This window comes from Peromyscus leucopus, chromosome 7 (genome assembly GCF_004664715.2).
Source record: "Peromyscus leucopus breed LL Stock chromosome 7, UCI_PerLeu_2.1, whole genome shotgun sequence".
Taxonomy (NCBI): Eukaryota; Metazoa; Chordata; class Mammalia; order Rodentia; family Cricetidae; genus Peromyscus; species Peromyscus leucopus.
This window is the reverse complement of record NC_051069.1, coordinates 50,110,544-50,134,829: the sequence shown is the minus strand read 5'-3', so window position 1 is coordinate 50,134,829 and position 24,286 is coordinate 50,110,544. Positions and strand designations below refer to the sequence as shown.

At 47.3% G+C, this 24,286-nt stretch overlaps 1 protein-coding gene across 1 annotated transcript in view; it reads left to right on the top strand.

Annotated features, from left to right (window-relative positions):
• Smarca4 (SWI/SNF related, matrix associated, actin dependent regulator of chromatin, subfamily a, member 4) overlaps positions 1-24,286 on the top strand; it is a 90,838-nt gene that overhangs the window by 32,017 nt on the left and 34,535 nt on the right. The window contains 8 exon segments of the mRNA XM_028872489.2: positions 6,255-6,376; positions 10,172-10,322; positions 13,184-13,347; positions 19,310-19,376; positions 20,285-20,395; positions 21,751-21,993; positions 23,498-23,611; positions 24,141-24,248. Coding sequence (XP_028728322.1) covers positions 6,255-6,376; positions 10,172-10,322; positions 13,184-13,347; positions 19,310-19,376; positions 20,285-20,395; positions 21,751-21,993; positions 23,498-23,611; positions 24,141-24,248 — 1,080 coding nt within the window.

Here is a 24,286-nt window from a genome sequence, read left to right as displayed (position 1 = left end):
CACACGGTTCTGACCTAGTGTATAATTTGCAAATATCTTCTAGTATGCTTGGTTTCTCACTCTCTTTTTCTATGTGTGTGTGTGTGTGTGTGTGTGTGTGTGTGTGTGTGTGTGTGTGTGTGTGTGTGTGTGTTTTACTTGTGTCTGTATAGGCACACATATGCCACAGTGCCTGTGTAGAAGTCAAGACAACCTTGAGACTGGGGATTCTTGTTGCCTGCTGTGTACTCCTGGTGAGCTGGCCCACAAGCTTCCAGGGATTCCGTTGTCTCTTCCTCCCAACTCACCTTAGGAGCACTGGGATTAACAGATGTGCACAACTGCACCCGGCTCTGTGTAGATTCTGGGGATTGAATTTAGGTCTTCACACTTGTACACAAGTGCTTTACCCACCTGTCCCCCAGCCCCCAACACTGTGTTTAATGGGTTTTAACTGCTTTCATCATCCTGTAGGCTCAGAGGTGAGGATTCCTGAATTCCCGATTTGGATACTTTAGTGATTTGTCTCACTTTGTTGATTGATCTATGCTTAAATTATTGATGTGAGGCTGTTTTGGGATAGAAATAGTGTTTACAACCTATATGTTTAACACTGCATTCTTGGGTACATTTGATAAACTTTGGTCTTGAGTTTGGCTCTTACTTTGTATAACTCAGGCTGGCCTTGAACTGTTTGGCCAGGATGGCTTTAAACTCTAAATCCCCCTGCTTCAGCCTCCTAAGTATTGGTAATTATAGTTGCATGCCATAACACCTGGTTTCATAAATGTTCCCTTTCAACTCCCCCTACTCCAAAAACCTAAGGCTTTATGCACGCTATATAAGCATTGCTGTGTGTCTCATAAATTTTAATGAATTAAGGTTTTTTTGTTTTTTTTTTTTTAATGTTTTTGAGACAAGGTCTCTCTATATTATGTAGCTCTAGCTGTCCTGGAACTTGCTATATAGATTAGGCTGGTCTTGAACTCAGAGATCCACCTGCCTCTGCCTCCTCCTGTGTGCTTTTGTTTTTGATACTGGGGTTGAAAAAGGCCCCACATGTTCTAGGGAAGTACTCTCTACCACTGAACCCTAGCTCCAGCAATTATTTTATATGTATATAGTTTTGGCACTCAGGAAGTTTTATTTAAAACAAAAGTATACACACATACACGCAGTACACAAAGGGACATATATACCTATGGGTGTGTGTGTGTGTGTGTGTGTGTGTGTGTGTGTGTGTAGAATCCAGACCCAGAATCCCAGTATTTTATTTTTGTTGTCATCCAATCTGAACTTATTCTAAAATTTATTATCATATGTGGCCGAGGGTAGGTGTATGTCATATGCATGTGGACTCCAGGCATAAAACTTGGATTGTAGCTTTGTGTAACATTTACCAAACCAAATGCTATTGGTTATTAATTTGATTTCCTTCTAATTTTCCCTTTGTTAATTTTGACATTTTCTTTTATTTGTTGTTGTTATTATTATTAAGAAATTTTCTCTTCATTTTACATACCAACCACAGGTGCCCCTCTCCTCCCCCCACCCTTCTTTGTTCATGAGTGTGTGTGCAGGTGAGCACCTGAGGCAGCTTTGCTTTACATTCCAGGTTGCCTTGACTTGATGAGATCCTTCAGAGTGCTGGGCTTCAGGTGTGCATCCCCAGCACAGCTTTTCCTTCCTTCCCTCTCCCTTCCTTCCTTCCTTCCTTCCTTCCTTCCTTCCTTCCTTCCTTCCTTCCTTCCTTCCTTCCCTCCCTCCTTCCTCCCTCCCCCCCCCCCCCCCCCCCCCCCCCCCCCCCCCCCCCTCCCTTCCTCTCCCTCCCTCCCTCCCTTCCTTCTGTTTTAAAAATCTTTTTTTATTCTTCCTTTCCTGTGTACTATCTTTTTTTTTGCTGAGTTACCATTTCTATAAATTTTCATTTGAGCTATGCGTTTATTTAGTAATTTCTTTGTAATCATACAATTTCAGTAGGCGTCTACTTCATTGCACTGTTTGTTTAGGTTGGATTTTGAGATGGGGTCCTGATGGCTCAGCTCCAGAGGATGTGGCGCTCCTCCCACTGACTGTGAACCTGTTACCCTCCTGTCTCACTTCCCGAGTGCTGAGATTGAGCACAGTGCCCTTGAAATTAATGCTCTATGCACTCTCAGTCCTTTGAAAGGTAGTGTAGAAGAAATAGGTAAAAGTGTATTTACAGTCTTACATTCATCTGTATACTTACCTATTCTGATGCTATTTCCGGGCGGTTCTCCAAGTATTTATTTCACATGTGTGAGTGTATGCCTGTGTGTGTATGCAGAGGCCAGAAGAGTGTCAGAGTCCTTGGACTTGGAGTTGCAAGTGTTTGCATGGCAGCGCCTCATGAGTGTGCAGCAGGTACTCTTAACCTTTGAGCCATCTCTGTCTCTGTTGTCTCTTCAGGTACTGTTTTGCTCTATGGATTTAAATTATCTGCTAGCATGTTCTTTTGGTTTTGTATCTTGAAATTTTGTGTTAGTGGTTGTTTGGTTCTCTTTGCAAGTCCTGCTGGGATTGTGCCTTAGGGCCTTACACGTACAGGCAAGTGCTCTACTGCTGAATCACACCAAGGCCTGTCTGCCAGCAACAGGTGCTGTACAGGCCGTTCTTCTGGGTGTTTTGTCTTTTGGAAGGACAGTTTGGTTGACTGTATTGATACTGGGTGACAGCTCCTCCCCTTCCTCCTCCTTCAGCACTGGGAACATGTGATTCCACTCTTAGTCGGCCTTTTTGTTTCTGTGCATGTCTGTGTGCAGTCAGTCGTGAATGCATGTGCAAGAAGACGTCACATCCCCTAGAGCAGAGCTACTGGCAGCTGTGAGCTGCCTGACATGGGCACTGAGACCTCAGCTTGCTTCTTTTGCAAGAGCAGTATGTGCTCTCAACTTCTCAGACCTTTGTGCAGCCTCTTTTTTGGCCTCTGTTTCAGATGAGAATTCAGCCACCTGTTGCCTCAGTTCTCTTTTTTATTGCCTGAAAATAATTATTAGCCCCACCCCCACCCCAGCTGTTTGTCTGTTTTGCCTTATTGATTATCAGATTATCTCTTTGTCTTTGGATTTTTAGTGGCCTCCGTACAAAGCTGTCTTGATATTTATCCTTCTTGTTGTGTCCCTAGCTTGTCTGTGGATTATTTTGGTTTTGTCAGAGTGGAAAGTGGATCATCTTTTGATTCTGTGTTCATTGATTGAGCATGACCCACAATGGCTGAACTCTCCCACATCAGTCAGGAATAAAGAAAAACATCCCAGACATAGTGACAGACCAATCTGATACAACCTCAGTTGAGATTCCCTTCTCCCACGTGACTCTGTTTGGTGTCAGCTTGACAAAAGCTAACCAGAACAGTGGCGATATCTGTGGGAGTTGGTTCATTCTAGGAACTCTTGTTTTCTCCATGGTGGGTGCTGCCAGTTTTGGCTTGGCTCACTTTATTTTCCTAAGTCAATTCCTGGCTCCCTAAGTAAAGGCCTTATTTGCTACCACTTATGGTCCTGTAGTAATCTGGATGAAATTGTGTGCAAACAACTGAGCCAGTGAGCTGTCTCTGTCCTGGTATCGCCGTGTGCACGGGGATGTGCATTTCAGAGCAGGGTTGTTTTCATGTCTGCCCAGGGCCCTTTTGATCTCTGCGCATTGTGACCTTCACCAGTCACATGCACATCTTCACTGGTAGTAGCATATACAGCTCCCTGGCTGAGATTGCAACTTTTTGACCAGGGGCAGGCAGGGACACCATTGCTGACAAATGAGTAAAAATGTCCTCAAACTTGGAGTCACAACCTGGGCCCCAAGTTAGGTCTGGCCACCTGTCCTCAATACTCCAATTAAAAGTGGAAAGCAATGCCGGGCGGTGGTGGCGCACGCCTTTAATCTCAGCACTGGGGAAGCAGAGGCAGGCAGATCTCTGTGAGTTCGAGGCCAGCCTGGGCTACCAAGTAAGTTCCAGGAAAGGCGCAAAGCTACACAGAGAAACCCTGTCTCGAAAAACCAAAAAAAAATAATGGAAAGCAGAAAGATTTTTGTAGATGTAACCAACCGTCTTATTAAATAAACACAGAACCAATGCAAAGAAGAAAGCCAAGAAGTCAGAGCTAAGAGCTAAATCCTTACCCTTCCTCCTGCGGTGGTCCTACCTCTCTGAACCAGAGCTACTTCCTGTGTTAAAGTCTTTATATAGTTTCTGTTCTGCCTTCTCATTGGTTGTAAACCCAACCACATGACCACCTCGTCACGGCCTGTCTGTATAGACCTCCAGGTTTTCTATGATTGGTATTGAGATTAAAGACATGTGTATCCAATGCTGGCTGTATCCCTGAACACACAGAGACTTACCTAGCTCTGCCTACCAAGTGCTGGGATTACAAGTGTATGCCAAACTGCCCTGCTATGGCCTGCTAATAGCTCTGACCCCCGGGCAACTTTATTTATTAACATACAAATAACATTTTAATACAAATAAAATATCACCATAAGACTTAGTCAGTGTGGCCACATTGGGAAGAGGGACAAGAGAACCAGCATAGCCCTCAAACCCATCATCAGGGTCCTAAAGTGAGATCAGAGTTTAAATAGAGGATCAGGGTTGTGCATGTCCAGTCAGTACCTATCATGATATGGTGCCAAACCGTTATTGTTTGAGCTGCATTCTCATCCTGTAAGGTGATTTGACAAGTTGTTAGAACTGTGTGAAATCTCTTTCTGGGAGACCAGTTTCTCCTGTGACTGGTGATGTTTCCTTCCCCCAGCATGAGATTCCTGAGGAAATTCCCATTTCTTTAGAGTCTGTTGTTTAAATAGTCTGATACATTGAGAGATTTGCAAAGTATGTGATTGTTGTTTTGTTTTGTTTTGTGTGTGTGTATGTGTTTTTTTTTTCTTTTTCTTCTTTTTTTAATAGATTATCTTTATTTCTACCAGACTGGTTATAGAACCTGTCACCTTGTCCACCTCCATGGTTTCCTAGCACAGCAGACTTCATCATATTATTGGGAGTGGGTGGGCTAGATTGAAGATTAAGCTGCAACTCTCTGCCCTGTTTTCCCCAGAAGCTAGCAGCATTTCCAAGGTGAATGTTTCTTAGAATGTACTGTGCCCTGCCTAACTCTTGGAGCTTGAGTAGTCATTTTTTCAATCTTGTTCATTCAGTTCATGTCTCCAGGAAGGGAATATCCTGACCTCCTTCTCCTTTAGCTGTTTGTCCCACCCTATGTAATTCTAGCCTTGCTGTGACTCATTGGATAGCTGCTGCTTTTCCAAATTGGTTAGTGTGAGTGTCAGTCTTGTCTGTCCCCAGTGATCTGGAGTTGTGTGGCACAGGGAAAACTTTGTCAGAGTTTGATTAGAACCGTTTAACAGATAGTTATGAATAAAAAACATACATTTTGTATCATTGGGGTTGAACCTTGCCACATGCTAGGCAGGTACTTTAGCATTGAGCTATGGCCCTGGTTGTTTTATTTTAATTTAAAACAAGATTCGACTACATTGCCTTTATGACTCAAACTTAGAGTCTGTGTTCTTCAGGTTCCTGAGTAGCTGGGGTTAGAGGCCTGTGGCAGTTACATACAATGGCCAAATGACTCAAATAGAGTTGTGTTTTCAGTTCCTGAGTAGCTGGGGTTAGAGGCCTGTGGCAGTTACATACAGTATTTAAAAATATTTGTAGCAATTCTGTGATAGTTCAGAAGAATCTGCTATGGACCGGCATGGTTCATGTAGGAGAACAAGAATGGCTCGGTACTGGGTAGTGCATTACTGTGTATTTGTTGAGCATGATCTGCAGAGTTCCAGTGTTACCTGCTCAGTATGCAGGGAGGCCCTTTAAGGAAGTAACATTCAGTCAGCTCACAAGTATTGGAAAGATGCCTGTTGTCTTCAGATGAGTGAGAACCTGTCCATAAAACTGGAGGTAAAACACGGGTATATTTAGTGAGGTCAGCTATGAAATTGGAAAGCTGCTTGAGTTGGTAGAGAGTAAAGGTATGGTGTGATTCCAGGAGGGATGTGCAGCCTGATTTGGAGAGCAACAGGTGTAGAAGTGCCCCAAAATACCCTTGCAAAGAACCTGCAACCCACTAGGAAAACTCAAGACATGTACCCAGCTCTTCAGAGGGAAGGGCAGCAAGACACAGACACCACAGCATGGGGGAAGCAAGGCTATGAGAGCATCTCTTTCCCTAGGAGCCCTGCAGGATGCTAGGGAACCGAGCTAGGGACACTAGGTGACATGGCACCTCTCTTGGTAGGAGGAGGAGGAGGAGCAGCCTCAGCCCGCACAGCCCCCCACACTGCCTGTGGAGGAGAAGAAGAAGATTCCAGACCCAGACAGCGATGACGTCTCTGAGGTGGACGCGCGACACATTATTGAGTAAGGGGTCCCCATTTATCCTTATCTGCAAGCTCTACAAAGTGGCCAGAGTCCCAGTCTTTCCCTTTTCATTGTTTTTATTTTGTGTCAGGATTCTTACTGCATAGCCCAGATTGGCCTCAGACTTGATCATCCTCTCCCTAGGTGTCATCCCCCAGTCCTGGCAGCAGCCTCTGTAGGGCACATTGCTTTCCTACAGATTTCATCTGTATGTAGTAATTTGTTATAGGAAATGATCCCTTGGTCATCGTAAGCTTTCAGAGTACCGTTGGATGACAACACAGACCTGCCCATCTACTCCTGTTCCAGCAGCCGCATGCTGGCTCTTCCAGGGAGCCTGGTCCAGCCCTGTGTCATCATCTAGAGAGACTTGCTGCATTCTCTTTCCTTTTTGTTTGGTTTGCACACATATCCAGGCACTGTGGTATGCATCTCGTCTCACTAAGCATCTGTCTGGGGTATGGCCCCGTGTCTACAGATGTTAGACAGCAGCTACCTTCTCGTGTAACAGTGTGACGGCCACACAGTTTGCTCTCTGCTCTGGGCTCACCCCTGGTGCTGGGCATGCAGGTTTGCTCTTGGAAGCACAGTTAAAAATTAATGTACTGCCGGGCGGTGGCGGCGCACGCCTTTAATCCCAGCACTTGGGAGGCAGAGCCAGGCGGATCTCTGTGAGTTCGAGGCCAGCCTGGGCTACCAAGTGAGTCCCAGGAAAGGCGCAAAGCTACACAGAGAAACCCTGTCTCGAAAAAACAAAAAACAAAACAACAAAAAAACAAAAAATTAATGTACTGATTTGATCTCTGTGGTGAGAGGTTGATGGGGGACCATTATAGAGAAACAAGATAAAGATTGGATCACTCAGATCTGAAACGCTCCCAATTCCAAATGTTTCTGTTTTCACAGTACTGTTTTCTTTTCTGATTGGGAACTGTGAAATCATTAGCATCTATATAGATATTCCAGCAAGTGAAAAACTCCAAAATTTTTTTTTCCCCAAGACAGAGTTTCTCTGGGTAGCTCTGGAGCCTGTCCTGGAACTCGGTAGACCAGGCTGGCCTCCACCTCCGAAGTGCTGGGATTAAAGGCGTTCACCACCACACCCGGCAAAACTTCAAAATCTTAAACACGTGAGAAGTTCAGATAAGAAATGATCAACCAGATGGTGGCACATGCCTTTAATCCTAGCACTCCCAAGACTAGCCTGGTCTGCAGATTGAGTTCCAGGATAGCTAGAGCTACACAGAGAAATCCCATTTCAAAGAACAACAACAACAACAACAATAACAACAAACAAAACAAAACAAAACAAAAGAAGAAAGAAATGCTCAACTTTGGGGGCTAGAGAGCTAGTTCAGTTCAGTGGTTAAAAGTACTTGCTGCCTTTGCAGAGGCCCTGATTCGGTTCCCAACACCTACATGGTGACTTATAACTATCTGTAATTCCAGTTCCAGGGGACCCTCTGACTTCCATGGGTATCAGGCACACACATAGTGTATATACATACATACAGGCAAATATTCATACATATAAAATAGGTAAGTCTTTTTTTTAGAAAAAAGGAAACGTTGAAAGAAAGGAAAGCAATGTTCAACCTGTGCTTTAAAATCTACAGGAGAAATACATGAGAAGAACCTTCCCTCCAATGGTGCTAGGTACATCAATGGCTTCGTAGGGAAAGTTGATATACAGACAGCAAGCATGAGAACCAGATTGTGGATTCCTGGCACCTTCATTAATGCTGGGTGGGCATAGTGGTCTGCCTATAATTCTACTTCATGGAAGCCAAAGAGCCAGGATTCCCAGAGCACACTGGAGAGCTATACTAGCCATATTGGTGAGCTCTGGATTCAAAGTGAGAGATCTTGCCTCATTGAGTGGAGAGTAATTGAGGAAGACTTGGTCCTCCTTATACACAACACTCAAAAATAAGAAAATAAGAGCTTAACATGACTGTTTCCTAGGGTTTTTAGCCAGAGTTTCACTGTGTAACTCTGGTTAGCCTTGAACTCCGTATGTAGACTATGGAACATACAGATCCACCTGCCTCTTCCTCTAGATTGCCAGCCAGGATTGTAGGCTGGCGCCATGGTACCTGGCTGGCGCTATTTGCTAAAAGATAAGAATGAAGATGCACAGCACACAGTGAATGGATGGAAGTTGAATTGCACACATTTGCTACATTGAGAGTAATGGGGGTAATGAGTCAGTGATGGTGAATTTTAAATCCTTTGAAATTTTTAGTTTTATTATTTTAATTTTTTTGTAGTGGAGATAGCCTTGAACTCGAATTACTCATTTTAGTTTTAATTTTTAAAGGTTTTGTTTTGTTTGGAGACAGGATCTCACTGTGTAACTCAGGCAGTCCTGTAACTTCCTGTGTAAACCAGTCTGACATCAAAATCACAGAGATCCATTTGCCTTTGCCATGATCAAAGGCTTGTGCCACATGCCTGACTATAACCCCTCTCCACCCCTGCCCCCCCCCTTTTTTTTTTAAATTTTGAGGTGAGATCTCACTGTGTAGCCCAGGCTGGTTTCAATCCTGAAATCATTTTACTTCCTGAATGCTGGAGTTATAAGTGAGTGTAACCATGTCATACAGTTTAAAATCACTCTTTGAGTGACAAATAAGGGTCCGTTGAGTTGGCTTCTCTGGTTAAAGCACTGCCAGTCCTAACAAAGTGAGTTAGATTCCCTAGAATTCATATGCTTGGTGGTACATGCATGTACCACCCATGCACTAATGAATTTATAGTTGTTAGAAAAAGAGAGGCCAGAGAGACGGTTCAGCAGTTAGAAGTGCATACTGCTCTTACAGGAGACCTGAGTCTGATTCCTGGCCCCAGTGTCAAGGGGTTCACAACTGTCTGTAACTCAAGCTCCAGGGGATCCAGTACCAGCTTGTGGCCTCTTAGGGTTCCTGTACTCATAAATACAAGACCCCTCCGACTCATACACATAATTAAAAATCAAATCTTTTAAAAAAGAAAAAGAATTTATTGAGCCAGGAATGAAGTGGATGCCTGTAATGCCAACACTCAGGAGGCAGTACTGTAAGAAGTTCAAGGCCAACATGGTCTATGTAGCTACTTTCAGGCATGCCATGGCTACAATAGTGAGACCTTGTCTTTGAAAAAAAGAAGAAAAGTGAAGGGCCAGTGAGATGACTGGCTGTATTGATAATGGTGCTTGATGCTAAGCCTGATGGACTGAATTTGGTCCCCAGAGCCCACTCACTGGAAGAAGTGAGCTGTCTCTGACTTCCACATGTATGTGATGGCTTGTGTACACCCCTACATATACACAAAGAAATGGTTTCTTAAAACCTCAGAAAGTAAAATGAAAAATAAATTCTTGAACCAGGTCCTGAAATGGGAGGCACAGGCAGGAGGATGACCAGTCAGGGCTACATGCTGAGACCTTGTCTCAGAAAGATGAAGGTAATGTAAACAGCAGCAGCAAAGTGCCGTCAGATTGGATCCCAAAAGCACCCACATAAAAGTGCTGGTTCTGTGAGCAGCTAGCTGCTCCTTAGCACCAGTACCTCCTGTCATGGTGACTGGCAGGGCCTTCACCAGCCTGTGTCAGTGGCCTTGGGACCTGTGTTGTCTCAGGGGGGCAGTCAGCTGATCCTTGGGTTGGGATCAGCTGCTAACTATGCTGTGGTTCCCACCTCTGTGTTCCCTGCAGTTTAGTCCGTAAGTTACAGGCAGAGGCAGCTAATTCAAGCTAGTGGCAGCACATTGTCACAGACAGGAGCCTGTGTTCTTACACAGCTTGTGCCCCTCCAGGAACGCCAAGCAGGATGTGGATGACGAGTACGGTGTGTCCCAGGCCCTTGCTCGTGGTCTGCAGTCCTACTATGCTGTGGCCCATGCTGTCACAGAGAGAGTAGACAAGCAGTCAGCCCTCATGGTCAACGGCGTCCTCAAACAGTACCAGGTAAGGCTGGAGGCATCAGGGAGGCCGGGTGGCTGTTGGCTGTACTTAGGTAACACTCACTTTTCCTGAAGAACCACAATTTTCCCATCTGGTTTTGTTTCCTCTGAAACAGGGTCTCAATGTGTATTCCAGGTTGGCTTGGAACTCATTATGTAAACTAAGTTGGCCTCAAACTAAACAGAGATCCATCTGTCTCTGCCTAAGGAAAGGTGTATAGCACTGTACCCAGTCAGTTTCCTCATCTAAAGCAGCTATGGTCAGATAGGTTAACTGCCAGAAGGTAGTAACACTTCAGTAAGCCACCAGGTGCTTGCACTAGGCAGAGGAGCACTGTATGCACAAAGAACTTAGCCTCTCAGTGCAGACATGGGCCTTGCATGGATGCTCTGTATCATGCCTCAGACCCATAGTCACCTGGACCTCTGGTCAGGACTTTGTTCTGGGAGCAGAGGAATGGCCCTTCCTGTGGGAGGGTTTTCTATGAGGGTGACAAGACCATAGCTGTTAACTGTTCCCAAACTGGCTGGGAAATTCTCCTTCTATGTCTGTGTAGTAAAGTCTCATCTCTGAGATTCCAGAAGGGAGCTAGCCACACTCTACCCAAAGATTATGTTTCCCTGCTTCTGTTTGACTGTGGTCTCTGTTCTTGCCCACTCTTCTTAGGAGAACTCTTATACTGTGTAGCTTCCAGAGGCAAATCAGCATTCACTGGAACTTTCCACAGGCCAGTATAATTAAAAGCATTACAGGTTGCCCAGGTCCTACCTAATGTAATGTCCAAACCTTCTCCCCTTGTGTTATATTCAGTTGGAAAGCTTCTATGCCAGGCTTGATGACCTCAGTTCAATCCCTTACACCTACATGGTGGAAGGCATAATTTCTGCCCACACTTGTAATACATCCATGTAATAAATTTTTGTGTGTGGTGCTGGGGCAGGAGCCCAGGGTCTTGTGTGAGGTCGGCAAGCACTGTACCCTTGAATACTTCTTCAGCCTTCCTTTAGTTGTTAACATCATGATAACATTTAGGTAGTTGTTGGCTATTTGATGTTTTCATCTCACATTCCCTTGAACCATAATGGTTCTGGCATTGAAGTATCCCGTTGAGTGACAGGCTTTCCTGTGTGGTCCAGGGTTCTGTGCCAGGCAGTGCTGCTGGCTGTTAGGGGCCAGCCACTCCTTCTTTTAGTCCACTGTACCTCAAAGCACTGCCACACTCCTGAGAACGAGAAGGTTCTAGGAAGGAGGTTAGAGAGATGACTCAGTGGATGAAGCACTTGCCACACAAAAATGAGGAACAAAGCCGGGTGGTGGTGGCACACGCCTTTAATCCCAGGCCAACCTGGTCTACGGAGCTAGTTCTAGCACAGTCAGAGCTACACAGAGAAACCCTGTCTCATTAAACCAAAGGGGAGGGGAGATTCAGATCAGAATTCTGATCTCTAAACTGGCATGAAAGCCAGGCAGGTGTTGTGGCTGCCTGTAACCCCACCACTTGACTTGTGAGGTGGAGACATCATCTCCAGGGCAAGCTGGCTAACTAGACTTGGCAAATCATAAAGTTATGGGTTCAGTGAGAGGTCCTGTCTCAGTAAATATTGAGGAAGTTGGGATTGATTAAGAAACACCGATAAATAACATCTGGCCTCCACATACGTATATGCATGAATACATGGCCTGCACATCACACACAATAAAAACAAGTTTTAGGTGAACCATGCCCACACTTAAGAGCCCTTAAGGTCCCCTTACCTACACTTCAGCAATCTTAATTCTGAGCTTCTCTTTGTCTCCTAATCTATGCACTGAAGCCTGTCTTTAAAGCATTTAGAGGCAGAGAAATGGCTCAGTTGGTCAAGAGCAATTGTTCTTACAGAGGACCTCGGTTGATTCCCAGCACCCACATGATGGCTCAAATCTCTAAGTCCAGTCCCAGGGGATCTAACACTATCTTCTGTCCTCTGTAGGCATGTGACACACATACATATATGCAGCCAAAATACTCATACACATAAAATAATAAGTCTAAAATTATTAAAATATATTTATTAATAAGTAGGTTGGTTTCTGAGGTGGTGTCTCATTCGTGTGGTCTCTGGATTTCCTCTCTGGCATACTTTGGCCAAGGGCCAGAATGTAATGGTGCAGCTTCCAGCCTCATTTTCAGATACTTGTAAAGAGATCTGGGATTCAGGCATGCCTTATGAGCAATTGAATATGTAGAGAGAGGGTTGGCTTAGTAGTTTGGATAAACACAGTACATGATGCAGAAGTGTTTGAATCTACATCAAAGACAAGGAAGCAGCTACATTGGATCATGCTGATAGGAGAGCCTGTGACTCTGCTACAGTGTATTTTGGCTAGCAGTGACAGAGGAGTGAGACGTGGAGAAGGCAGCAGTGGTTGAAAGGTGTCTTCTGCTGGGAGCACAGCATGAAACATTAGTCATATCCTTTTGATAGCCATTAAATTATTGTCAGGTAGCAGTTAATGCTGTGAGATGGCTTTCATTAAAAATAAATATCTGGGCAGTGGTGGTGCATGCTTTTAATTCCAGCACCTGGGTGGTTCTCTGTGAGTTTGAGGCCAGCCTTATCTACAGTGTGGGTTCCAGGACTGCCAGGGCTGTTACAAGTGAAACCCTGTCTCAAGAAACCAAAAATACAAAGCTAAAAGCAAAACAAAACAAAACAAAAAAAAACATTTTTAGCACAGTTCCGTTGTGCTTTCATAATAACACAAGCATGGCCAAGGTGAGCACAGCAGAAAAATTGGGTAGTCCAGGGCAGAGTACCTTGTAGGGTGTTTACAGGTGGCATATTTGTTGTGTGAACATGGTCCTCACATTTTTGACCTTACAGATCAAGGGCTTGGAGTGGCTGGTTTCCCTGTATAACAACAACCTGAATGGCATCCTGGCTGATGAGATGGGGCTGGGAAAGACCATCCAAACCATCGCGCTCATCACATACCTCATGGAGCACAAGCGTATCAACGGGCCCTTCCTCATCATTGTGCCTCTCTCGTATGTATGAGCCTGACTCTGTTCACAGCCTGGGTTCTGCAGGGCAGACGTGGATTGTCCAGAGTGTAGCAGGGGGTTGGTCTGGAGCCTCTGTGACCTCCTTCCACATGTCTTCACATTGTGGCCACCTTCTGTCTTGTTTTTACATGGTTGTCTCTTAGGTACAGAATAGGATGAGACACTGCATCAGTCATGTCTGAGTTCCTGAGTATGAGGACTGCAGTGCATCTGTTGGGGAGACAGACACACGGCAGCCCATTGCTGTCTGCCTCCAGCTCTGAGGACAGTTGTGGGGAGCCCACCCATATGTCCCATGGGTCAGCTCTTACAGATTTCTTTACTTGTCCCTTACTCCTCCTAGGGAATGGAAAGGCTGCTTTGGCTCTGTTAAGCAAAAGCTTTTGTACTCTCTCATAGCCATTGTGCCCAGCATCTCCTGTATGACATCTTAGCTTGGCATACACAGCACAGGTGCCCAAGCTGGCTTGTATCTGGCATCCTGCAGTCTCGTGCTCACCAGTTCTTGGTTTCAGCAGGTTTGGAAATCTGTTGGCTTAAAAAACAGTTGATCTGTTCAGCCCTCCCTTGGGCTGGCTCTCATTGGCCCAGGCTAGGGTATACTTCTAGGCCTCAGTCAGTCCCTGGCCTATGAGGATAGTCCGATGGATTCTGTTGTCTATGTATGTGACTGGGCCTCATCCTAGAGTGCAGCCCCTCAGCAGCACTACCATATGTTCATTTAGAGCCCCTAGTCTCCAATCTTAGTTCTTTACAAACTTGTCACATCACATCTGAGGCCTGGACAGGAAGTTTGTTCCTTGGTTAGGGTTTGTCTGAAGTCTCTGGGAGTTGGGTTCTACCCACTCCATGTGTCAGCAGAAGCCTGAAATGCTACTTTGTTCTTCCACGGGTTAGGCATGGTGACCTTGGCCCAACTGCACAGTACCCTCCAGGCACCTTCACTGTCATGCTGAAGGTTTCCCTTGGTTAGTTCAATGTCTAGTGGTGGTCCCGGGCTCTAACTGGTGCCCCATTTCCTCTGCTGCTGCAAACATCACCGCCACCACAGTATGAGGCCTGTCTGCAGTGATTATTTCAGGACTGCCAAACATGACTGTACACCTGCATGTTTCCTTCGGCTGCTCATTGTACTTCTCCTAGGAAGAGCTACCACTCTCTCTCTCTCTCTCCATTTGCTTTACTCCTTCCTTTGTTCTGGTGGTGGGTGACCACAGACAGTCACCGACTCACTGAGAGATCCTCACACTTAGTTCTCAGTTTCCCTTGGAATACATCTTTGTTCCTAAGGTTCAGTCACAGTTGAGGCCTCCGCTGGCACGGTGCCACAGAGTGCACTCTAACCTCAGGTACTTCCACTAGTTTTGCTCTTATGTTCATTATTCTGTCCAGGCTCGCTTGTTAGGGCTCCATGCTTTGGGCCTGTCATGGGTCATTCGTATTTCCATAATTTGGACTTTGATACATTTTTATTGTCATTTATGTTGTAAGACAGATTCTCGCTATGTATCACAGGCTGGCCTTGAGCTCAAGATTCTGATGCAGCTTTCTGAGTGCCTCGGCACTACTTTCGTTTGAGGTGCTGGGTGTGGAGCTAGGTTCTCAGAATGCTAAACAAGTATTTGCTGCCACACCATGCCCTAGGCCTGTGTGGATGTCTACTTCATTGGCTCCTGCTTTGTCCTCAGTTTGGGTATGCTTCATGGCTGGATTGTGCCCGTGACTGGAAGTGAAGTACCCTCATTTTCCCTCCTGTCTGTGTTGCCCACATCATGCCCATGGCAACCCTGACCATGCCACTAGGACAGGATCATTGCTGGGTGCTTGTGGTTTTCTCTACTACTCTACTGTTTGTTTTTCTGCGTCGGGTTTCTCTGTATAGTCCTGGCTGTCATGGAATTCACGCTAGAGGTCAGGCTGGCCTCTGCCTCCCTAGTGCTGGGATTAAAGACTTGCCCACCAAGCCTAGCTCTACTAACTTGTATTGGGTGCTCAGGGATGCGGATATGGAGCTGTCTTTATAGGTGGATGCCGCAAGTAGCATTTGGAGTTGTTCCCTTTTGCCACTCCATTTCCTACCAGTAAGAATGTGAGTGTTTGTTGCTTTGGCCTATGCATTAACACTGGTTCATTTCTTTTGCTTTTCCAATTGTTTGGATTTGGCCTCTCTTATTTGGGATCCCTATCCTTGTAGCAGGCCCCTTCTGAGGTTAGAGCATTTCTTGCTTTTTGTCCCAGCTGATTTCTCCTGTCCCAGTTCTGTATCAACTCATTCCCTAAGGAGCCTCAGTGTTAGAAACCATACTGTATACTCACTCATGAGGCTGAGGCAGGAGGATTGTTGCAAGTTTGAGGTCAGCCTGGGCTGCATGATGTTCCAAACTTATCTGGGAAATAGGATGAGACACTGTTTCAAGAAAAACAAAAGGGGATAGAGAAATGACTCTGGTTAGTGTAGTGCCTGTTGCTTTTCCAGAGACCAGAGTTCATTTCCCAACATCTCAATGAAACTGCCTTAAAACTGCCCGTAACTCCTGACACGTTTATTTCACCCAGGGGCCCATGTAACTACTGACACATTTATTTCACCCAGGGGCCCGTGCATGCTGGGGCTGAGGTGGAGCTTCCACCAGAACAACTATAGGAGCAGCAGATCTCCTGTCTTGCTGTTTGTCTCCTGCTCTCCTCAGCAGGAGTCTCTGCCAGTTAGAATAAGGAACTGCTTCCCACTGCAGGACAGCTGCTTTGTCTGAAGCTCACAGTGTGTAGTGAAAACCGTTGCTGTGACAAAACTACACGACCAAGGCATCTTATGAAGGAGGAAAGCATTTTATTTGGCTTAGGATTTTAGAGAGTTAGTGTTGGCAGAGTAATCTGAGAACTCAAATACTAATGCACAAGTGTGAGCAAAGAGAGATACTGGAAATATGGGGTCCTGGGAGTAGAACCCAGGTCCTCTGGAAGAGCAGCCAGTGCTCTCTTTTCTTTTCTTTTTCTTCCCTTTCCTTTTTTAATTTTTTTTTTTTTTTTTTTTTTCCGAGACAAGGTTTCTCTGTGTAGTTTTGGTGCCTGACCTGGATCTTGCTCTGTAGCCCAGGCTGGCCTCCAACTCACAGAGATCCGCCTGGCTCTGCCTCCCCGAGCAGGATTAAAGGCGTGCGCTGCCACCACCGCTCGGCCGAAGCCAGTGCTCTTAACCACTGAGCCATCTCTCCAGCCCTTAACTTTTATTTTAAGTGCATTAGTGTGAGGGTTTCAGACCTCCTAGAACTGGAGTTACAGGCAGTTGAGAGCTGCCATATGGTTGCTGTGAATTGAACCTGGGTCCTCTAGAAGAACAGTCAGTGCCCTTAACTGCTGAGCCATCTCTCTAGCCCTCCAGAGACACACCTCTTACAGTAGGCTACACCTCCTTGCCCTTCCCAAAGAGTTTCAGCCACTGAGCCCAAATATTCAAATATAGGAGCCTATGGGGCCATTCTCATTCAAACCACCACAGCAGTCCACAGCCATGGTTCAGGAGCTCCTTGCTGCTGCCTCAGTGGATGTGACCCTGGACTTACTACAGTCTTTCCACATGGTACCTGTTTAGGAATATGCTCATCATTCTCACCTCCTCCTGGTTAGCCGCACTGCCTGTACCCGGGGGTCTTAGCGTCCCATCCCCAGCTGTCCCTTCCTGCCCGTTGCTCTGCTCTTCCCATGTAGAGTTCCTTGGCTTGTATCCCTGCATCTATCTGTCCTGATTGCCGGGCTCCTTAGGACATGCTGGCTGTCCTCCCCCTACTGCAGGTCTCCATGGCCCTCATGCCTTCTCTTCCTGCCTTTCTTGGGCTTCCATCATGCTTTGCAATAGTATGATAGTAGCTCAGCCTGTATCAGGGGTCTGGCTAGTATTCCCTAAGGGCGGCCTCCTATCTGGGCATAGGTTAGGCCCAATAGCTCCCAGTGCTGCCAGGCACCCAGGCTCCTGAAGCGGTTCTTTACTTTGGTTGGTTGGGTTTTTGTTTTTTGGTAGTGGTGCACACCTTTAACCCCAGCACTCTGCAGGCGATCTCTGTGAGTCCTGAGCGAATTCCAGGACAGCCAACGCTACACAAAGAAACCTTGTCTCGAAAAACAAACCAACCAACCAACCAAAACCAAACAAACAAGTGACCAACGAACAGTGCATGTGAAATTCCAGGACAGCCTCTCTAGCCTCTCCTTACTTTTAAAGTTTTATTTATTTATCTTTTTTTTAATTCTGTGTTTATCTTTCACATCATGCATCTTGATGTCATTCATTTCTCCATCCCTTTGTATCTGCTCTCCGCCCCTGCCAGCTCCCCCCACCAATAAAACAAAATTTATGAGAAAAAAATTAAAAGCTCGTCATGGAAGCTGCTGTGTGAAAAAGTGAGTCACACAGTACCCCTTTGTCCATATATCTTTACTTGCAATAGTTTCATCTCAAAGAGTCATTGATCTGGTTGAGGCCTCTGATTTCTATTACGCTATGGATGCTGGGCCTCACTGGGACTCCTGTGTTGTGAAGATCCTGTAGCTTTGGGTCTGTGGGTCAGGCCCCTTCACGTACTCCAGCAGATCATACATGGGGTGCATGTTGGGGTGGGCCAACTCATAGCCCTGGTTCTGTGTTTGGACAGCTGCAGGGTTGGTCAGCCCACCAGTTCTCCCTGTCCTCACCACCAGGGGGAGCGCTCCAGCACTGCCCCGACTGATTCACCTCTTGAAGCAATGAGCAAGGGGCAGGGCCAGTTCTGCCTTCATGCCCTCAGGTTGGACTCTCCCATACCTACACCATCAGAGCCAGCTCCACTGTATCGGACAGTCGAGGGGCAGGGGCCACTCTCGAGCGCTGTGGATGGTGAGGGGCAGGGACAGCTCTTCCATTCCCATGACCCCAGGGCCACTTCCTCCACTCATGCTCACCACAAGTCAGATGATTAATGGGCACAGCTCCTCCTGCTCACAACCTGTTTGTTTTTCGAGACAGGATTTTTCTGTGTAGCCCTGCCTCTACCTCTTGAGTGCTGGGATTAAAGGAGTGAGCCACCACTGCCTTTAAGTGCTCTTTCCTTCACTCTTACTTGGTGACAGCTGTCTGTAGGCTGTGCACCTTGTGGCTGCAAAGTGACTACTACACTGTCTCTATCATCTCACCTGGGTTGCTAGAAGGATGGCAGAGTAAGGGCCTTGGTAGCATATTCCAGCTAAGCTTAACCCTTTGCCAGTGTGACGCCAGCAACTAGAACTGTCACTAGATGGGACAGTTAGGCAGTTACCAGAGAGCCTAGAGTGGAGTTTCTGGGAGGAAAACCAAAAATGGGGAGCAGTCTCTGTCTTGAACCATATCTATCTCAGCCATTTCTCTCCTGCTCAGTCTCCCGGGATTGTCCAAGGAGGAAGGTTCTCAGGTCTGTCCTGAGGAAAGGTCTTGGTTCTCCCCCTTCCCCTGTGCTCCTGGTCTTTGCTCACACTTTGCTTTCCCCCTTCTGGGTCAGGATCATCTATAGCTTCCAGTTTTGGTCTCTGAGTTGGTGCCAGGCTCACCATGTGTCCTGTATTTCCATGTGTTGAACCACAGTCCCTGACATTGGGAGGCCAGGCCCAGTTGCTGCAGCAGATCTGTAGTGTCTCACATACTCATTCCCCAAAGGCCCATGAATACCCACTGGAGACAGGGCTGGCTACCTAAGACCTGTGCTGGCTCTGCCCTGGGCCAGCTGTACCAGCACCATATCTTTGTGTGTGTCTGTTCTTCCCGTCTGGAACAGGGTGTCTTTTTCTCTCTGGCTGCCGCCACCTCACCCTTCCCACCCCTGTGCACAAAGCTCTTATGGGGCACATTAAGTTTACTATGGTGTTCTGAATACCAGGCCTGTCAGCTTCTCTGTTGTCTAGTTGAGAAGAACGTGACTGTCCCTTCCTTTCCCTGCAGGACGCTGTCAAACTGGGCATATGAATTCGACAAGTGGGCCCCCTCAGTGGTGAAGGTTTCCTACAAGGTACGTCATCAGAGACACAGGCATGGGCAGGGAGGGTGAAGGAGCACAGAGAGACAGACGCCAGTATGTGTTAGAGACACAAGGCTCCCTTCCAGGCCTGGCGCTTATTTGATGCACATGTGGTGTTGTTAGTCATTATACAGAATGGATGGTTACATATTTTGTGGCATAAATACTTTTTTTTTTTTTTTTTTTTTTAAGTCAAAACCAAATGCTCCATTTTTGGAAACATGGTTTCTGCAGTATATATTTTAATATACATAATAGACATGGATAAGTTCACTGGAGAATTGTCTTCATCAGAACTCTGGTTAAAACCCATTTGTATATGAGAACAGAACTAACACAGACCATTGATGTGGCATGATGCTGAGTGTTCTGAATACCTAGCCAGGCCTGTGCTGCATCGTGCTCAATGTATTAGGATGGGGCCTGTAGCCCACATATGTGGGCATCGGAAACAGGTCCACCGATGCATAGCACTGTTTACTTCTGCCTCAGGCTCTTCGTCCTGTGCCTCTGATGTAAGGACATTGTTGCTGTGTGTTAGAGCTTGATGTGTCTAGAAGGTAGTCAGGGAGGCGCCTGGGAACTAGAAATGAGGAAGGACTAGGCAGTGGGGAGGAGCCAGGTGATTGTAGTGGTTATTGCCTGGTCAAGGAGAGGACCTAGCTTCCAGGTTAGGGGCCTGAGGGAAGTGGATGAGACACCAGGAATGATGTAGGCAGCCCTGTTTCCCCAGGTGCCCTGTGTCCATTCCTCCCCTGCAGTGGGTGTTCCTCATGGCAGAATCAGAGCAGGCTAGCAGTCTTGCCCAGCAAAATCTCAGAATACCTTTGGCAAGGACCATCTTCCTTCTTCAGGAACACTCTTCACTACTTTAAACTGTTTGCGTTCCGTCTCTACAGGGCTCTCCAGCAGCAAGACGAGCTTTCGTCCCCCAGCTTCGCAGTGGGAAGTTCAATGTCTTGTTGACCACCTATGAGTATATCATCAAAGACAAACATATCCTGGCCAAGGTAGCGTATCCTCACCTAGAACACAGTAACACAGTAGGCCTAGAGCTCAGGCTGTAAATGACCTTGATGCCTGATAGACCTGTGTCAGCTCCTTGCAAGGAATCCCTCAGTGCTTCATCTGCACATATAGCAAATCACAGCTGCTGTGCACTTGTGTAGTGCACAACCTTGCCCTGGCTCCGTCAACAGCCTAAGCAGACCTGGGTCAGGTACGGATTCCCCACAGAACCTGGACAAGTACCTCTCACCCATCTCCCACAGCCTCTAGGCAGAGAGCCTTTTCACTTGTCTCCTGACTTTCTTGAGTGACCTATCCGATTGAGACAAGGCCACCCGGGTATGTGGTCCTAGTGGGCCTCTTCCTGGGGTTGGGCTATCCCATAACATTGACTGGGGGCCCTAGTGGACACTTGAGGGAGCAATTGAAGGTGAGCAGTATGGTAGAGGTATGTTAGGATGCTGGTCTAGAGCAGGGCCCCTGTCCAGGGCGGCTACAGCCTTGCCTGATGGTACTGAGAGCTGTAAGTGGCATGAAATTACCCAGTCTCTATCTGTCCAAGCTTGTTTTCCTAGTGTGGACCGGGATGGAAGCTGGGGGGGCTAGGCTGGGCCCCCATGGCTGGTGTTCCAGCAGGAAGTATTAAAGAGCTCACATGGGGATGGGACCCTCTGCCCATAGCCAGATTTCCCTGCACAAGTGCTAGCAATGTGTGCACTCACTGGTTTCCTAGCCTGCAGGTGACTACACCAGTGCAGCTTTTACCATATAGGCCTTCCACAGGGCACCATCTCTGGTGTACAAAATCAAATCCACCCCAGGCCATGCATGAGGCCCTGAAAATACCCTTCCTTGCTTCCCGGCAGTGGTTCACATTGATGTAAATGCCAAGCTTCTGTATCTTCAAATGGTACCTTGAACAGTCCTGTTGTGAGAGATGGAAGTCATTGTGGTTATAGGAGACATAGCCAGGAATCTTCCTGGGGCTCCTACCCCATCCTCACACTGTCCAGCCCTATCCTTGGGGTTTGGAGTCCCTGGCAGACTGTCGAGGAAGGTCTGGAACTGCCCCACCCAGAAGCCACATTCAGCTGTGTTTGTGTGTCACTGCTGTAGTGGCATGGCTGCTCGTGGCAAATGTTCCAGTTGCCTTCCAGTTGGGGGTGAGGTGCTGAGCACTGTCTCCTGTCACTTTTTGGAAAACCAGAGTTCTTTTTGCTCTGTGTCCTGACAACACAGCCTGGGCTCAGCTCTTTAATCGTGTGTCCCCACTTCGTGTGTTGGAGAGTCTATGTCTGGGGGTTCCCGCCAGACACGCTGGTCACTTGGCAACCCTGCTACCATCTTGTCCTTGCAGATCCGCTGGAAGTACATGATTGTGGATGAAGGCCACCGCATGAAGAACCACCACTGCAAGCTGACCCAGGTCCTCAACACACACTACGTGGCCCCTCGGCGCTTGCTTCTGACGGGCACTCCACTGCAGAACAAGCTGCCTGAGCTCTGGGCACTGCTTAACTTCCTGCTGCCCACCATCTTCAAGAGCTGCAGCACCTTCGAACAGTGGTTCAACGCCCCCTTTGCCATGACAGGAGAGAAGGTGAGCTTGCCTGGGGTAGAGAGTGGCTGCTGAGGAGCTGTCCCAGGCTCAGCCACCCGAAACTGACTGTGTGTGCTCCCTGGCCACATGCAGCACAGCCTGTGCAGTCACCAGGACTCCAGGCGGCAGCGGCAGTCAGGTGTCCCAGTGGGGACTGTGGAACCTCCATGAGGATCAGGTCTTGCTGGGAGGGTATCACGGAGCTCACACAGTTTAGTTAAGACATCTGTGGGGTCCGACTTTGACGCTGTTTACAAAACACTACAGCTAGTGTCTCGTCCAGGTGCTGGGGGTGGGGCTGAGTCTAAAGCCTACACTCTCCGTATTACGGAGAGCAGGTCTTCTGGGGGAAGGAAGCCACGTCTTTATCTGCTCTGCTAGCCCACAGCAAGCCCTGTGCACTGTTGTGAAGGCGTTAAACAAGTAGCCTGTGAGCCTGGCCAAACCCACAGGTTGCTGACCGCTGCCATTTGTTCCTCTTAAGGCCTTCTTAGGTTGTAGAATGGTATCCAGTGCTCTCATGTGCAAGTCCCCTGTCCTCCCCGGAGGCTTGCTGAGGCGGCAGGCCTTGTGAACGGGAAATTGGGGTTTTTCTAGTCCATGTCATGAAAGAGCCTCTTCTCGAGGCTCCTTTTTCAAAGCCAAGGCCCACAGCTATAGCTGTGCTTCTTTTCCTCAGAGTGGAAGCTCTAAAAGGGATGACCAGTGAGCAGCAGAAAAGCTCAGGCCATCTTAGTTGTCTCTCCTTCCTGATTTTCATTTCAAACGGAGCCCTAGGAGTTGGGCTTGGTGGAGCAGAGGTAGCCAGATTTTGTAGTTCCAGGACAGCCAGGGCTGCACAGAGGAACTCTTTATTATCAAAATCCCAAAAATTAAATGAATACATTTTAAAATGTGAATAAATAAATAAACTAGAGCCCTGACTAACAAGATGGCTCGTCAACTAAAGGCATTTGTCACCAATCCTGATAACCTGAGTTCGAGTTTCAGGATCCACACGATAGAATGAGAGAGTCAACTGTGACCTCCTTGTGGTCTGTATCTCCTCACACACAAGTAAATGAACAACATCGTCTGTATTAAACAATGTAGCATCTTAGCTGAAGAGTGGTGTTGGATCAACAGTGTTTCTTGTGCAGTACTTCATCTCAGGCTGAGAAGAGAAGGTGTGGCCCCTGGTGTCAGCAGGCTTTGCCACTGGTGCCTGTATTAACTAATGTTGTGGTTATAAACACCAAATTGATAACAGCCTAGGGAGGCCCAGAAGCCAGCTGTTAGGTGTGTTCTTGGAATTGGGGGGAAGCATAGAGGAGACCATCCATGGGACCTGCTCCTTAGGCGTTCCATAAATGATGTAGCAGAATTTTCTCCTTCCCAAGGAAGGGTGCTCCTCCTCGCCCACAGCACTACAAGTTCCAGCTGCTGTTCGTGACACAGCTGCCCGTCTCCATGCCTTGCCCCCCTCTTCTGGAGACAAGGTTGTGATTTACTGTCTGGCACCCAGGTGGACCTGAATGAAGAGGAGACCATCCTCATTATCCGTCGCCTACACAAGGTGCTGCGGCCCTTCCTGCTGCGGAGGCTCAAGAAGGAGGTTGAAGCCCAGCTACCTGAGAAGGTAGGTTTTGACAGAAGCCACAGGGTGCCGTTTACAGGGCTATTTCCAGGGTGGGGGCAGTCAGGTGACCCTTCCCTGGCTTGCTCCACCAGGCTTGAAGTGGTGACTCACAGCACTGTGCTGCAAAGCCAGGGAGGGCAGTGTGTCAGAACTGAGCCCTGTCTCAAGGGAGCTTACTGTGTGCCTGCCCAGATTCCTTTCCTCAGCAAGAGGCCATGGCTCAGGTTGAGTCTCCTGTGCATTACCAGTGGCATGGGCTCTCTGCTCCATGCAGCCACACTTGACTTGCCTCTCTGGTTCACTTCACTCTTTATTTCTGGCAGGCTATGAGCCCTCTAGAATGGGAACAGCTTACCCCTTTGGGCCCAGAATCTCCTGCCTTCTCTTCATTCCAAATCTCCTCAGTATCAGGACTCCTCCCTCAAGCTCATATCCTAATCAAAGTGCTGGTCACAAGACTCTACTTGGTGGCAGAGGTGGCTCAGTCTGAGATCGGATGGCCTCAGAGTACTCTTTGCTCCATCCACAGGTGGAGTATGTCATCAAATGTGACATGTCAGCCCTGCAGCGTGTGCTCTACCGTCACATGCAGGCCAAAGGTGTGCTGTTGACTGATGGCTCTGAGAAGGACAAGAAGGTTTGTTCCAGGTCCCTGTTCCTCTCCTGATTGTCTTT